Source organism: Xiphophorus couchianus, chromosome 1, assembly GCF_001444195.1.
Source record: "Xiphophorus couchianus chromosome 1, X_couchianus-1.0, whole genome shotgun sequence".
In the NCBI taxonomy this organism is placed as follows: domain Eukaryota; kingdom Metazoa; phylum Chordata; class Actinopteri; order Cyprinodontiformes; family Poeciliidae; genus Xiphophorus; species Xiphophorus couchianus.
The window spans coordinates 20,566,113-20,581,303 of record NC_040228.1 but is presented as its reverse complement, the minus strand read 5'-3'; the positions used below and the strand labels follow the sequence as shown (position 1 = coordinate 20,581,303).

At 40.1% G+C, this 15,191-nt stretch overlaps 1 protein-coding gene across 3 annotated transcripts in view; it reads left to right on the top strand.

Moving 5' to 3' along the window:
- Positions 1–15,191, top strand: part of LOC114146207 (protein bicaudal D homolog 2-like) — a 43,899-nt gene that overhangs the window by 15,517 nt on the left and 13,191 nt on the right. For all 3 annotated transcript variants that reach the window (XR_003595866.1, XM_028020092.1, XM_028020081.1), the window contains exons 2-7: positions 2,262–2,474; positions 11,407–11,559; positions 12,688–12,902; positions 12,991–13,234; positions 14,639–14,896; positions 14,979–15,182. Coding sequence is in view for 2 of the 3 variants with exons in the window: in XM_028020092.1 (XP_027875893.1) it covers positions 2,262–2,474; positions 11,407–11,559; positions 12,688–12,902; positions 12,991–13,234; positions 14,639–14,896; positions 14,979–15,182 (1,287 nt within the window). In the remaining variant the exon portion in view is untranslated. The remainder of the gene's footprint in view (positions 1–2,261; positions 2,475–11,406; positions 11,560–12,687; positions 12,903–12,990; positions 13,235–14,638; positions 14,897–14,978; positions 15,183–15,191) is intronic.

The window sequence follows — 15,191 nt, the reverse complement described above, 5'->3', positions numbered from 1 at the left end:
AGAGACATTTTCTGTTGATGGATAATGGTTGAATTTCTTCTGGTTTGTTAGTCAGAAACTAAAGATTTTAATAAACGGATGCAACCTCCTCAATATGCAAGATCCAGCTGACTGGAACACTCATCAGTGTGGGTGCTGTTACAGAGCAAACAGGAATTTGAGTTGGTTACATTTCAGCATCAGAGAAGCGTTCATAAAATAAAACAGGAAGCACTAAAGCTGTAAGAAGCTGTTTAAAAGGAAAACATATTCCACATGTTGTAACGTTTCTGCAGTTCATTGTGGCTGCAAGAAAGATCAAGACTTTAGTAAATAACATGAAGGCTAAATGGAATACATGAAACTTTATTCTATCTTTTTGAGTTTTAAGCCTATGAATCTGATGACAGAGTGTTTGAAATGTCTGCATCCTTTTTGAAACATTTCCAAAAGAAATTACAGACTATTTTAATAATCCTCACCACGCTGATCAACGATATAAGTTGCTAAAACCAATCTAGCATCTTATTTTAGCAAAAATACTGTTTCACAGTAACGTCTTTCTCCTTCACACACACCTATTCCCGTAAAGTAATTAGTTAACGCTCCAAGCAGGAAAGATAGAAAACAATATCTTCAATGGTTCTTTATGTTCCATAGCAGAGTAAAGAGAATGATGAGTTTGGATGTTTGCCACAGAAGTTTATATATTTTTTTGTACTAATCTTTGTATTTTAACTCATTTGTAAGATTGATTCTACCATCTGAGCAAATAAAAAAACCGTTGGGACATTCCTCAACTCCTTTCAACAAGTTGTGGCAATGATTTAATAAGTTGTGGTTTACCTCTGGAAGGTGTGTTGATGAGGATCTGTTAGCAGATGGTGCGAACCTTAAGAGAGATTTAATCTATTCTTCCACAAGGCTTCCCTCCAGAAGATTTGCTGAACCCGGGGATTGGGCATTAGGACAGTCAGTCAACCATTGGCCCATTGTGTTTTTGAGTTAAACAATGTTTAAAGTTGACATGAAATTTGAAAATATCACTTGATAATTATGTGTTATTGAAAGATTGAAAAATTAGTCTTAAAAAATGCAAACATTTTAAAAAGACTTAAATAAGTAATGCTTAACCTGATGGGGTCACAAATAAAACCTGGTGGCCCGCCAGGCTTATATTACACTGGGGAAAACCCTGTTCCATCTGAATTTCTGCATGACTGGGAGCCATCGGTTAGTCGTATTGCACAAAACCTTTCCACAATTTCCTGTTTTACAAATGCACAAATTAGTCCAGGTTCTACAAGTAGGTCAGTTTGACAAATATAAGTGTTGTTTTTTTTTTTTTCTTGCTTGCTTAGAAGCAATCACTGGGATTCATACAATGCAGCAGCCTGCCAGCAGCCAATTGTAGTAGTTGGTCACAGAGAGAGAAGCAAATAAGGTCATGTTCTGCATCTCACGTGATTTTTAGATTACTGTGTGCACACCCGCTACGAGGAGAGATAAACAGGAATATTTCCACCCAAACAACGACGGTTACGGGATTGAAAATGAAATCTGTTATCAGACGGGTGATTAGTTTGAGAAAGCAGTGCGTGCCCTAACCTAGTTTCCACTGTGATCAAGGTCTGTCTCTTTCAATGGTTTGGCGTTTCTGCCTTGCAGGCTAATAACACATTAAGGTTGTATCAACAGGAAAAGAAAATTTCTCATATTACATGACAGTTCGTTGCCTTTTAATGCTGAGAAAAATTAGAGGCCGGAGCTTTATGTCATATGTTCTTTTAATCTTCATAAAGTTGATCCTCTCCTCATCTGATCTTGTGACCCTCTCCTGTTTTGATATGGTCTAAGGTATTAAAGAGCATTAAAAACAGTCCTTTCAATAAAACTTAGACACTCGTCTGTTTGCTCTACTTTTGCTGTTTGCCTGTTTCCATCTGTGGGGTCACTGCAGTGCACATGCTGGAGAGGCCAGCATCCTGCAGGCAAAGGAAGGGGGTGAGAGGGGATTTGGTGGGTAAGACACTCTGATGCAGCCCAGATGGACCCTAAATGATAATCTCCACTGAGCGACGGGAGTGTTTTTGGTAGATTCTGCTCCACAGTCGTCAGGTGAACCACTAAAGAAGAGATCAGTGTCAGTTTAAAGCGGGTGAAGCACAAGCAAATGTTTCTTCTATCAACGACCCTTATATTCCAAAATGTGACACTCTCTTAGTCACCATGTATCAAATATTATTTTTGTGGCACTAAAATAATATTTTCTGCACATTTAGGCCTTTGGACAAGCTTACACCAACCACAGGAAGGTGGCAGCAGACGGGGAAAGCCGGGAGGAGTCTCTGATCCAGGAGTCGGCCTGTAAGGAGGCCTACTATGAGCAGAGGGTCCTGGTGCTGCAAAACGAACTGCGGCAGACGCGCAACATCCTGACCAATACCCAGTCTGAGAATGAACGCCTTGTTGCCATCTCCCAGGAGATGAAAGAGGTAAGGAGTAATATGAAGCCCCTATTGTACAACTCACCCTGTATTTGCTTTAAAGAACAATGAATTATTTATATTTAATATTCTTGATTATGGCATTGCGCATGATTTAGCCAACACCACACGGCGACTTGGAACATAAGTGAGCTCTTTTGCTGCAAGACATATTGGCCTTCTAAAATAATTCTATCTGAAGCATTTTTATCTCTATTTTACTTTTTTTTATTTGTGTGTGCGTGCAAAGGCTTTCAATTAGGAATTTGTGACTTCCTGTTTCCCATGTGTACAGGTATGATGAGAGATTGAAGCTGATTTCTTTTAGCCTCTCTTCAAAACGGGAAAGACAAACAGGTTACATACGATGATGAACACCGGTCTGCCTTAGTGCCATTCTTAAGTTATTAAACATTTACAAGTTTAAGTTAATTTTCAAGACTAGTACAGTCAGACCAAGATGAAAATTAATTAAATAAACTGGGAATGTGACTGATATGGCAGTAAGAGGGCGGACATTGTGCTGCCAGGCAGATGCAGAGGAGTCTCTGCAGTGAGTCTCTAAAGCTCACTGTTGGAGAACCAGAGAAAAAAAGTGACATCTTTGGGGGGAAGAAGGGGAGGTTACTGCGTCTCTATAGTAACAATTTGAAATGTTTTTGTACACATCATTACCATGGTAGCCAATTTCAGTGGGTGCTCTAGTATGGTTGTATGTTGCTGCATTAATTCTGTTGTATAAATACGTTAACTATCCAGGGGCTTTATTGTGTCTCTGATAGCAGAGATGCATTCTCATCTGCTTCTGACATGTTTTGACAACATTAATTACCTAATAATTATGGAAACGCCTCATCTTTGAACTTGATGTTCTTTACTCCACCCTATTGTCATGTGAGGTGTGGCTATAATACTGAATAAAGTAGCTGGGCCAGGTATTTATTTGTGTTTTTACGATGTAAAACACTTTGAACTGCCTTGTTGCTTAAATGTGCTATACAAATAAACTTGATTAATTGATTGACCATGGGAAATGTGTCTACTCCAAAAAGATGACAGGATCCCACACAAATAATTGACCAATTATCTTAGTTCAAATCCCTACATAAAAATAGTTCTCAGCCTGTTGCTTTTGTCGTTGCATCCTAGGCATACTTCTTTATTAGATAACTCTCATCTCCGATAAAACAAACCTGTCAGTGTTTGTCTGAGGCTCAATCCAAACCATTTCTCGGCACACATTCCAGCAAGCTTATCCTAGTATCATGTAAAAAGCCATTATTCTTGCCCTACTTTGGACAAAGCTTGCCCTCTTCATTGCTGCTATTTACATACATTCACAGCCAATTGACCTCATTTGAAGAGACAACAGCCCAGTTCAGGGCGTGGGCCAAGAGTTGTGTGATGCATGTGCAGCAATTTCTGTGTGTGATTCCACAAGTGATGATGACATTATGTTATCAAGATAGCAGAACAGCCTGGAATTACATTGACAGGTGTGTTTGATGCAGCTGAGACAAGAGGACATGAAAGGATGAAATGAGATGAACAGAGAGGCAGGTGGAGGCCCTTGGGCATGATTTGTTTCTTTGATGATGAGGTCTATGTTCCCTTGGCGGCCAAGTGAAAACTGGAATAATAATGAAGGGATTATGAGTAGCAGACTGGATGGTGAGATGAGCTTTATGGGAATGAAGGGAACAGACACCTGGAGCGTTTTTGTTTAAGTTTCATCATCTTTAGTTTTTATAGCATGTTAATGAAGCTACATGTATCACCTTGAATGTTGCTTCTGACTTTGTCCTCTTCTCTTAGTAGAGATGCACTGATCAAAATATTGTGGACAAATTATGATCCCAGCTGCAGATGCTCATTTTAGCCAAATCTGAGAAAGAGAGCAATCACTGTTAAAATTTTTTTAGAAATTGTTGACAGGTTTGATGTTTTGAACCCTCTTTAGCAATTTGTAGTAGATGCAGCGCTAATCCAAACAATTACAGACAACCACCTGCAATTATCTGGGTCAAACACCAAGCATTCCATTCACTGAACTATAAATATATTCTGTGTTGTTTTTTTTTTGTTGTTGTTCTTTTTGTTATTTTGTATTGACTAATTGTCTGAAACATGAATTTGACCATCCAAAATCACCATCTGGTTTCTTTGTACATCTGCATGGGACTAACTGTGTTTCCTGTTTCTCTTTCCAGTTTAATTATCTTTCCATAATAGTGTTAGACCCAGCTGCTCATCCACAGCAGATTTAGCCCAGTGCTCAGTTTTTAAGGTCAAGTCCTCAATAAGGGAATTGATGAATTTCTGAAGAAACCTCATTGGTCCGTAGACATCTGCAAGAGCGACTGCTGTTTTTTGAGTCACTGTTCGAAACAGATGTCAGCAGTGCTTCTTACAGAGATTAGGGAAAGACTTAAAAATGGCATGTTCCTGCCAACGACTTAAGTTCTGAAAAGCTCTAAATACAGCAATAATTAGGTCAGCTGCTGCTTCTCCGTGTTGGTGAAAGTTAGTATTATGGAAGCTAGATGTGCTCTGCCATGCTATTGATCCACTGTGTAAAGCATGCCTTGAGCCAACCATCTACTCAAAACATGGTTTCTTTTTCCTGCTACATTTTAGACATTAAATCCATCACCTGAGGATATTTATTACAAATACCTTCATGGTGGATTTAAATACAGAGCAGTTCTGATTTATTGTGTTACAGGGTGGTTCACTGGTGTCTTTCTGGCCAACGTCACCCCCTTTATGACCACCGTGCTGTATTGCAATGGACTTCAATCCACACTAATTAGTCGGATAAAAGGTTCCGATGTGTAAATTACCTCATGTATTTGAGATAATGGCACCCCACCAGTGCCACTTTACTGGGTGCTAGGAGTGTGTTGTGGTGGGCAAATGGAGAAAGCCCGGGCACTGAGGCTGGCATTGTGACCACACTGGCAGGCCTGAAAGAAGCTTTTGTCTCTAGGATTTTGAATTAGCCCTGAGCTGATGCTGGAAGAGGAGAGGAGGGAGGCACTAGGAAACACCGAGATTGATACAAAAGAAAAAGGAGACCTAAAATCCATTTTGAGAAGGAGCTGGACTTAATGGGCACAAATCCATTGCTAATAGTGGATTGCTCTGCTTTTTCTAAGCATGCATGGCTAATCATGTAGAGTCAGAAGGTGGACTGAATGACTCAATTATCATAAGTTTAACATGGAATGCGACAGTCTGCAACTGTATCTTCTTTCTTTTATTTGTTTGAAATGACTCTAGCCATACAAGTCTGCAATTTTTCTTTCAGTCTAAGAAGCAATATATTTTAGTTAACAGCTTCCACTGACTCAGTATATTTGAAAAAAATGCATCCAAACATTCTCAATTTCATGGTTTTTGTTCCAAAACCAGTTGTTTTAAAGCAAAATTTCACATATCTGGAAGCTCCATTTACTTAACAGGATTTTGTTGCAGCTCAAGCATCTCAGCTGGTTCCATATCTCCCATTTAAACCAACCAGGCAATTTCATGCCAAACACTCATATGGTGGCACAAAGCAAGGATGAGACATATGCCACTGGTATGTCTCGGTCTATAGGATTATAGTCAGACAAAGAGCCAGTAACATTGTGAGGAGGCGCACGCTTATAGGCATGACTTCATTAAATCCAATCTCATGTATTGTGGGGAATATGCCTCTAGTGATGCGCCTCATTATCTTCACAGAATAGAAAGCCCCAATGGATGAGTGTTAGAACATTATCATGCAAAGTCATAGCCATGTTGTAAATGTTATCAGTGTGGTTTAGTCTATCTTCACACTGTTTTCCACCCAGAGAAAGAGTTTCTCTCTACGCCTCCATTTTAAAAAGCTAACGTTGGCCCTTAACTGATGAGATTTCTCAGCTCATTTTAACAGTTTGTAGCCACAGTTTTTTTCAGTTTCTTTAAGAGTGTGAAAGTGGAAGGGCTGTTTACTGATGGAATAATTCTCCAAGGGGGGAGGAGAAAGCTCACTACAAACAAAACCACTGTTTTTATTATACCCAGAAGAAATCTGAGTACGGGGCTTCATGTTTTCAGTTTTGAAACAGTGACGCTCAGAGGCTCAAGAGCAATTTTGTTGGCACTCCTAAAGCCCTGCCTTGTGTTGAAAGGTCTGACTAGCGTCGTATAGAGATCTAAGGAAGGTTGCTCTTTGTTCCCTGTTATAATCATCTACTGTCAAGAGGCTAATGTAATAAGACTCCGAGTCCTGGAGGACTCCGGGGTGTTGATGTCTGCCTCCTCATCATTTCTTGTGACATTAATGCTGAGATGGATCTGCTCTGTTTTTTTCTATGGCATTTTGGAGGTGGAGAGGGTGCAAGGAAAGATAAATGGAGAGAAGGCTGACAAACAGCTTTTTTAAAAGAAATCACAATAACAGCCGCCAAATATCAGGAGTGGGGGATAAGAATGGGTTATTACTGAGATGGATTGGTCTGTTTTAGCAGCGTTATTCCTACTCCAGCTGGCACATCTGATTCACAACCTAATGAATTTCTGGGTTACTGTGTTTTACTCCCTGTTTAGATACAGAACCTTGAAAAAACATTAGACTCTCTGAACTTTAGATTTTATTACCTTCTAATTACAGGCAATGGATTTTATTTGTTTTTTCAGTAATAGACCAACATATCCAAGGCTGAGGCAGAGGTTCACCTTCCAGCGACACAAAGACCCCAAACACAAACAGTGGCTTAGTTTAAAGCATTTTTGTGTCTTAGAGTAGCTTAGATTGAGTTAAAATCTAAACTCAATGGATAATTTGTGGAAGAATTTGAATATTTTTACTGATGAATTCCATCCAATCATGGAATCAATTACTAGGTGTGGAAAAACTGGGAGACATCAGAGACATGGAAAGACTTGCAGCTGTAATGGTAACAAAACATTATTCCTCAAAACATTGAGTCATGCATCTAATAGTTTGGTTCCTATATTTAGGGTGCATTTCTTACACACCTTTAGGAGATTTTCAATTGATCCTTATAATTATTAATTTAACCGCTGCATTACTAGACCACAGAGATTTCCTGCTGTGGATCAATGTTTACTAATGAAACAACTACAGATTATACATACACACACACAGGCCCTCATGGGCACTTCCATTAATGGGTGTAAACTCCGATTTTCCACTCTGATTCGATCTCACCCATATAACCTCAAATTCACAAACGCGCTGAGTGCAGGGAATGAAAGAGTCACCTTGTAGGTTTCTAGGTAATCATACAAAGGGAAAAGTACAACGAGCCAGTCACTTCTAGAGTTCTCTATGTTTTTATGTGATCTGTTTCCTTTGGATGTACAACCTTGTCTGTGGTTTCATGATGAGTTGGAGCTCCATGCAAACAATGGCAGCCGCTCGCAGCAAAGATCAGGATAAAAGCGGATCGGCTTTCACCCTCCTTGTTTTTGACTGTGGCACAATGCCTCTAAGCTTTGATATTCTTTCGCCTTGTTCGCGTAGCTGCTGTACATCTGTTACTCATGCACTGTCTCACCTGGAAGTGATTTGAGGTAGATTTGGCTTGGCGGATTTAGCATGAGTTCATATGACTTTGAAAGGATGTTGAAGGACATGTCAGTTTGTTCCTCGTCCCTGACAGAGATTTCAGGAAGACGTTTCTTTCACTTCTACTTTTCAGATGTGATGTATGATAGATTTAGCGGGGGGGGCGGGTTAAAGTGATTGACGCATTGCTTTTAAAAGCACACGGATGCAGGGATGATGGAGGCACAGTGGGGGTTGGGAAAATTAGAGCAACAAGGATGGTGAAATGGCAAGATGGAGGTCAGTGGTATCAGTAGAAGTAGAGAAATGGAGTAAAAATAAGCACAGGGGAGCTGGTGCTCTGCCTCTCTGTCTGTCTCTCTGTCGTGGCATTTCTGAGCTTCTGCACTTTGTGAGGAAATGTGTTTGGAAAGAACTGACGCATACATTTTGCTTAAGTGCAAAGTGAATAAGATGGAGAGGGAAATTGAGGTCAGGTCAAGGGGCTTTATGCGAAAGCAGAGAAGTAGGGCAAAATATGTATTTTCCCAGTCAGACTGGCTGAATGTATAAATAAAACAGTCTTGTACCATGTTAGAGTCTAGCCATCATTTTAGCAAGAGGTAGACTAAGAGTAGAAGATTACAAAGAGATTGCTCTCTTTATAATGGTAGTCATGCTAATTGCTAACTTAAGACATTAAAGACTCCAACGACTTCTAAATCCTTCATTGTTTAAAATGTCGTTAATTATGGCTGTAAACCAGCTAATTTCTTAATCATCATCTTTGCAAAAAAAATTGAAGATGAAAATTTTTTAAAAATCAGAAATTTTACGGTATAGTTCTGCGCTTTGGCATAGCCTGCTTGTGTTAGTTCTGCCACCCGGTGACACTCTTGTCTGGAACGTGTGTGGCTGATAGGACAGCTGTCAAGGCGTCACCTTTGGTGACAAAAGCTACTGCCGCTGACCTGACATAAGCCTGTGAGTGACTTCTTCCTAATGAGCTCTGTTGGAGGCAGCAGATTGCTCTCCAGAATAATTCCAGTAACATTCCCCAGAGTGTCATTACGGCCCTCACACAAATAAATGTTATTAGCACTTTATACTTTTGGAACACAATTTCCAATCTGGGGCACAGGGTAATAGAGGACGGAGAAGGTCGAAGGTCACCTCCCATGTGTGCATTTTAATCAGATCGGAGCAGCGTCTTTTCATCTGGACCGAACAGAGCTAACCCACCAGCTGAGGCACATAGCCCTGAACAGGAGTAGACCTGAGCAGCCAGCTGGCTCTGCATTGTTCAGCTAACAAAAAGAGATTACTCTGCTTATGAGATTATCTTTACAGACATAATGAATTCATTGTTTATATTGTCGGAGACATCTGAGCTAGTGATGTTCTTAATGCTGCTTTCTCAACTTTGCTTTGATTCTTGTCTCCCTCAGAAGTCATAGAAGTATGACTTTCTTATTTAGGAACGCACCAACATGGTTCATCAGACATGTGCATCTGATGAATCTTAATTCATCAAATGATGGTCTTAAATCTGCTCTTCACTTGGTGTTTAATTATTGAGCCACTAACATAGATCATACTCTTGATTCCTGGGAATTGACAGCATTTTACTGCCTTGCTATCCATCTGAACCAAATATTAAGGTTAGTATGCTGTAAAAGGAGAAAGCTGTTGGTTGTTTAAGACAGCGTTAATAAATTAGGTGTTTAATGGCATCTAATTGCAGGGACACTCAGATAAATAATACTTGTTAGCTTAAACTGCCTGCAATCTACACTACAATCTTTCATAAACCAGAGTAGGCTCAAACAATAAAAGAATGAGGCATTTACAGAGACACAATGACATGGGTCGAACAGAACTCTCGGGTAGTAAAAGACAGGTTGAGAACTGGTACTTTTTTTGGTTTAAAATCCTTATCTTTAGCTCCTTGTTACCAGTTTAGGTGCACAGTCAGAGTTTGGTATGTTTCCAATTGTGGTGTACTCTTATGTTTTTAGCTGATGGATTGAAAACAGTGATGTGTTCAAAGCTTGACATAATGTTCTAGAAGGTAAACCTGCTTTAAACTTTTCTACAACTTTATGTTGTATGTCTACAACTGTTTGCTATTGCTTTGTCTCATAATACTTTTGTTCTCTGATGCTTTCTAACAAACCTTTGGTGCCTTCAAACACCTGGATTTATACTACAATTAAATTATAAGCAAGGTGATTCTATTTGTTAATTGTGTGCCTTACTGAAAGCAAATGTTTGCCCTGGATTTAATACATACATACAGTAAATACAGATGTATTTCTACGATTGAAAAAAACCCCAACAATAAATAAAACACAGTCCCTCAACTTCCCAATGATGTACTACTTGTTGGGCTATCAAAAAATCCCAATGAAATCTAGATGTCTTTTTGTTACATATCAAAACTTAAAAGGTTCCAGGGGTGTGAATGTTGTTGCAAAGCCCTGTATAATAATGATAGTTAATCTAGATGTATGTCTAAGTGAAACCCCCTCAAGAGCGACTTTGTGAGACCGATAAAATGACCCGAGAGGAGGGGATTTTGACGTGGCCACATGGCGATGGCATGAGAGGAAGGGGCCAAATGGGCACACACAGATTGATAGTTAATAGTCTCTTCGGTATTAGGTAATCTCCTGAATGAGAGACCACACCCATTAACACATTAATGCAAAATCCCAGACATATGTTTTTTTTTTTTATTCTAACTAAGCATAATAGTCAACTAAGTACTTCATTTTAGGCAACTGGTAAGGTTTTGCATGGTTCAGTAGGGAGATAGAAGCCTTATGGTGGAAAGGCTTGTTCCTGGCTTCTCTGTGCTTTATTTTATTAATGAAGCCTGAGCAGCATGAGTTATCAGACTGCACTTACAGTACATTAGAAACAGAGTGGTGTTTGGTAATGGGAGCAAACAAAAAAGTCAAACCTCTTGTTTCTCTGGCACACTTCTGGAACATTTCAGCCAGTTTTTGCACTACCTTTCTGCTGTAGCTTCCCCACTTGTGTCAATTACTCTTTAGATACAAAGAAAGACTCATAATGAGGTTCTCATTTGGATAATTGGACCATTGTACAGCTTTCCACCCACTCACAGGAAACACTCATCCCTAAGAGAGACGAGGCAGGCTTCAATCCCTTTAGTGCAGTTAGAAGTGTCAAGTGAGAGAGCTGGTGGCCCACTGCCCAGAGCGACACCTGGTACCTACCTCCCAGCAGGCACACATTTGGTTCATCCAGATGGGAGCTCTTTATAATTTAGTAAGATTGAAAATGTTAAAAACGGTTGCAGTGCTGCAGCTCTCCTCAATCAAAATCAACATTGCTCAAGCTGACGGCTTCTCCAATTCTGCTTACCGTCAGAACGGGGAGATGATGGAGCTCCAGAGGAATCAGCTGCGTGACGACATCAAGGAGTACAAGTTCAGGGAGGGCCGCCTGCTGCAGGACTACACTGAGCTGGAGGAGGAGAACATCTCTCTGCAGAAGCAAGTCTCTGTGCTCAAACAGAGTCAGGTGAGGAAGTGTCAGAGGGCAGAGTGTTGTCACGGTAAAATCACACACATGCATAAAAGGATGAGATGATTAACTATAAAATTATTTGAGATCCCTCTTCTTATCAAATTTCTAATTGCTTCTGAGTATCATTTAGCTGCTTCTTAGGGCTGAATTCATTCTAAACAAGCCAGTTATCAAATATAAACCCCAAAGTCAATTATCATTTCAGCTACTTCTCACTGGCCTGCCTGTTTTCACTGATGACATAAACAAAAAACATGACCTCTTTTTCATTTCTTGTAATGCAATTCCCTGTTGAGTTTTACATCTTTTAAGTCCACTATGAGAAGAATTAAAAAAATAACCACTGTCACTTAACATCTCTTTTTTCCCTAAAGTTTATAATTGTATGTTATTGCAAATTGTTTTGTACTTTAGATAGTAATGGAGCAACAACATTAACAACCTTAACGCTCCTTAAGGTTCTTTATGTTGATACAGTATGGTGCACAAGTCCCTGTTGCTTGTGGAACCTTTTCTACAACACTTTCTTCTTCCACCCAACTTTTACTTATTGTGCTGTGATATATCATCTGTTTGGTGAACAACTGCTGAATCATTATTTATTAATCTCATATAGAATTAAAAATTTTCTTTTGCCCAAATTGAGCATTTTTACTAGCTGTAAGTCAAAATGATCAAAACTAGCAGGAAAAAAACATTTGAAATATATAAATTTCTGTCTGAATAGTGTTTAATTTTTAATTGACTTACTGAACTAAATTAACTTTTTGATGACAGTCTTATTAAAAATGCAACCTGTATGGAACTATACGTCTTTGTGCATACTGACTACTGCTGACTATTTTTGTCATAATATTTACAGGTGGTTTTCACCACAATCTCTGACTGACAATGAACCTTTGGTGTTTTATTTTGTACTAAACTAAAACTACTCATATGGATATATGAGTGTATGCTCAATAAAATTCTTCCAAATTTAGAAGGATCTCAAATATATATTTTTTAAAAAGACATGTTTTTATAATGATTCTTTTGTTTTCGGAGCCTCCTCATCAGTTAACCCAATGGCTGATTTTGTAAAATTCCAGAAATCTTGACTCCTCTTGCCTGATCTCTGTCTAGGTGGAGTTTGAGGGTTTGAAGCACGAGATTCGTCGTCTGGAAGAAGACACTCAGTTCCTGAACAGCCAGCTGGAGGACGCCATCCGCCTGAAGGAAATCGCTGAACGTCAGTTGGGTGAGGCTCTGGAGACCATCAAGACGGAGCGGGAGCTCAAGACCTCTCTGAGGAAAGAGCTCTCCCACTACATGAACATCGGAGACACTGTGTATCACAGGTAACCAGAACACAAACAAGCTGATGTCAGGCTTTAGGGAACGCGTTCGAATCATCGAATTACATAATTTCCCACATCTCTCCCTCAGTCCTTTAAGCATTTCTCTGGATGGCCTCAAGTTCAGTGACGACGTCGCCACGGAACCTAACAACGACGAGGCTCTGCTTGGATACGAGAATAGCTTCACCAAACTGGCCAACGCCATCAACGAGGACAACCGCATCTCCACTCCTAAGGAGGAGCTCTTCTGCCCGGTGCCCAGCCTGGTCGACGACCTGCTGAGTGAGCTGAACATCTCAGAAATCCAGAAGCTCAAACAGCAGCTGATGCAGGTTGGTCTCTGTTCACATTTCTTTGCCACACAGCAATATTGCCATGTCTTAGAGATTACTTCTTTCTGTCAGTTGTAGAGTTAAATGTCATTTCAGTGGAATAAAAAACAGATAAAAATTGCAAAAGACAAAATCTGAGTGGATCAAAAATCTTTTGTTTATCCTAAAGCATTATTTATAAAAATGGACCAAGAAGGCAAGAGGTGGGGTACAGCCTGGACAGGTCACATGTTGACAGCTTTTATGAAACCTTAGAAATTGTGCTTATCACTAATATAAGATGTAAAAACAGTTTAAAAGATCTCCCTTTAAAATGTTTTTAAACACTTGTTTTGCAGTTCCTGCTCTTACAGAGTGATGTGATTTTGCCTCTGCTCCTAAAATTAGTAATTAAAGAATGCTAAATAAAAAAAAACCTTTTAAACGTTATTCTTTTGTTTTCCAGTATTTTTTATAAGAAACTGGAATTTGCTATAATTGGCATCAGCATGTCAGAACTTTGCAAGAAAACAAATGGATCCGAGAAGTTAGCTGTAAAGTCCTGATTGGTCCATTTCTAACTACCAGGACAGAATTCATCTGTATTTAAAGGTGGGTTTCTCAGAGGAGAGGCTTGCTGTATCCTGACCCGTCAGCCTCAGGCATCTAAATCCCATTATAGCAAAGTTAATCCAAGGAAAGCCAGACACACACACACACTCCAGGCTCCACTGGGCTCCCAGGGCAGCAGGTGGTGCCACCGGAGGTCCTGCCATCTGCTTGCTCATCACCACAAGATCACTCACACATGTCTGGGTACCATGGTCACCAGAAACTCATCTGAACCTATGGATAGGAATTGTTTTGCACACTATTATTATTTTTATGTCTTGTGTTGTCTTTTGCCTTCATCAGATGTAGAAATAGCAGCTGGGGAGCATCTGTTTCAGTGGCATACCTTCTGTTTCTTTTTAGGGGTGATATGACCTTGAAGCCTCCTAAAAAAGATCTAATGGGATAAAGACCTAAGACAGCTTTTACCTAGGCCCACCTTATGGTACCAGATTTATTTTAAGTCTTATATTCTGCACTGTAGTTCCATCTTTCACTAATAAACTTCATGAACATATCGTGGCAGTATAGTTTTTGAAATAGCTCAGTGCTGATATAAACGCAGTTTGTTCACGTGTGTAAGACGACCCTTACCCAGTCGATCTGAACCGTTAAGGTCACACTGACCCTGATGCTGATATTGCTGGCACTCTGCCTCATATTCTGCAATAACACCATCCTGATGTTGACGGGGCTTATCACATGGACAGTTAATCCTCTGATTTAATATTATTCTTAAAAGCAGGAGTCCCGTTTCTCATCATTTAGTTAGTAAAAAATGAATAAATTGCATCTCTACGCATCTCTACTCAGATGGAGCGGGACAAGGTCAACCTGCTGTCCAATCTGCAGGACTCCCAGAAACAGCTGGAGCAGGCCAATGGGGCTCTGTCCGAGCATCAGGAGAAGGTCAACAGGCTGACAGAGAACCTCAACGCCATCCGTAAGCTCCAAGCCAGCAAAGAGCGCCAGTCTGCTTTGGACAACGAGAAAGAGCGGGACAGTCACGAGGACGGAGACTACTACGAAGTGGACATTAACGGACCGGAGATCCTGGAGTGCAAGTACAAGGTTACTCAAACTTCTCTCGAACAAATCAACAAAATGTCTGCATTTTGACATCTTAAGCTCAGTCATCATTTTTCTCCGGCAGGTGGCCATGTCTGAGGCAGGGGAGCTGAAGGAGGAGCTGAAGACGCTGAAAGCAGAATACCAGGCTTGTCAGTCGCGCTACGACGAGGAGCGGAGCCGTCTGGAGAATGATGTAAGGTCACTGGGAGATAAGTTGTCCAATCTGGAGAAGACCACTTTTGCAGAGAGAGAAGAGAAGGCTAAACTTGAGAAAGAGCTGCGCAAGGTGAGAGGC